The following is a 1,125-nucleotide window of genomic DNA, read 5'->3' as shown; positions in this document are numbered from 1 at the left end:
TTTTTGGGCTGGTTGGGGGAAGCTTTGGGCTTTCTTGCCTTGCCTAGAACTAAGGGCTGAGGATAACGGGGCAGGGGAAAACAGGGGGTGGTGATGGCCTTACCTGTTTTTGGCTTCGTGGTGTTCTCCAGCTCAAAAAATAAAACCAGTTGATGAAGTTTGGAGGAAATATCCCACCATCCCTTTCCTCCATATTCCTGACCCCAAATAGGAAGGATTCCCAACAGATCTCCTCTTTCTCCTTCCAGGAGGTGCCACAGGAGCATTTGAGCTCCCTGAGGAAAGGGCGTGAAGAAGCCAAGGCTGAGAGGGAGAGGCAGAGCGAAGATTTGCTGGTGAGTGCCTGGGGGTGGGAGTTTCCTCGAACCGCCCCTGGCCGCGGGGATTTCGGTCTCACGTGGGTGTTCTCCCTTCTGGGTTTTGCAGAAGCAGACAGAAGTGGAGAGGCAGAAGATTGTGGCCGAGTGCAAGGAGCTCCGGGGCTTCCTGGAAGAGAAGGAGCAGCTCCTGCTGTCCCGTCTGGAGGAGCTAGACAGAGACATCGTCAAGAGGAGAGATGAGAGCGTCTCCCGGCTCTCCGAGGAGATTGCCCAGCTCGATAAGCTGCTGGGCGAGCAGGGAGGAGAAAATGGCCCAGGAAACCAGTCGGGGCAGGTGAGATTCCTGGCCTGTGTCCTCCCAGCCTGGAGGTTATGGTGTGGCCGGGTGTAAGTGTAAAACCCGGGAGAGCTTGAGGTTGGGATCCCTGGGGACAAAAAAATCCATTCAACAGGGACCTGTGCTCTGCTGGGGAGCAGCTGGGGTCCATTAACTCCACACTGGAGCTGGCCCATCTGCGAGTCAGGGGGTTTTGACTCAGGGGCTGCTTTTTTTTAGGTGGGAACCCACATTTTAGCACAGCTTTTGGGGGGGAAAATTGGTCCTTGTAGTTGTGAAGCTGCTTGGGCTCCCTTTGATACCAAGAAATGACCGAGCAAGCCTCCCAATGCTTCTGGTTCGTGTCATTCCATCGTCACTGTGAGCCCCGAATCCTTGTGGGTTTGGCAGCTTGATGGCAATCATGATTTTTCTTAATTTCTTTAAAAAGCCAGTTTGGTTTCTTCCCCCTCTCCCCTCTTCCCCCCC

At 54.3% G+C, this 1,125-nt stretch overlaps 1 protein-coding gene across 1 annotated transcript; it reads left to right on the top strand.

Moving 5' to 3' along the window:
• The first annotated feature begins 137 nt into the window (after window positions 1-137).
• LOC118452879 (tripartite motif-containing protein 10-like) lies at window positions 138-726 on the top strand. The gene is made up of 2 exons (XM_035900169.1): window positions 138-335; window positions 427-726. Exons 1-2 carry the CDS (start codon window positions 153-155, stop codon window positions 709-711), a joined length of 468 nt encoding a protein of 155 aa, XP_035756062.1. The 5' UTR covers window positions 138-152; the 3' UTR covers window positions 712-726.
• The last annotated feature ends 399 nt before the right edge of the window (window positions 727-1,125 follow it).

The sequence above is a fragment of the Egretta garzetta genome, unplaced genomic scaffold (genome assembly GCF_000687185.1).
Source record: "Egretta garzetta isolate BGI_Z169 unplaced genomic scaffold, ASM68718v1 Scaffold2718, whole genome shotgun sequence".
NCBI classification, from domain to species: Eukaryota; Metazoa; Chordata; class Aves; order Pelecaniformes; family Ardeidae; genus Egretta; species Egretta garzetta.
The sequence above is the reverse complement of the archived record's forward strand: the minus strand, read 5'-3'. Positions and strand labels throughout refer to the sequence as shown.

Coding starts and splice junctions, on each gene's coding strand:
- LOC118452879 (XM_035900169.1), top strand. CDS start 153: ATGAAGTTTGGAGGAAATATCCCACCATCCCTTTCCTCCATATTCCTG. Junction 336..426: donor GGCAGAGCGAAGATTTGCTG/GTGAGTGCCTGG, acceptor TGGGTTTTGCAG/AAGCAGACAGAAGTGGAGAG.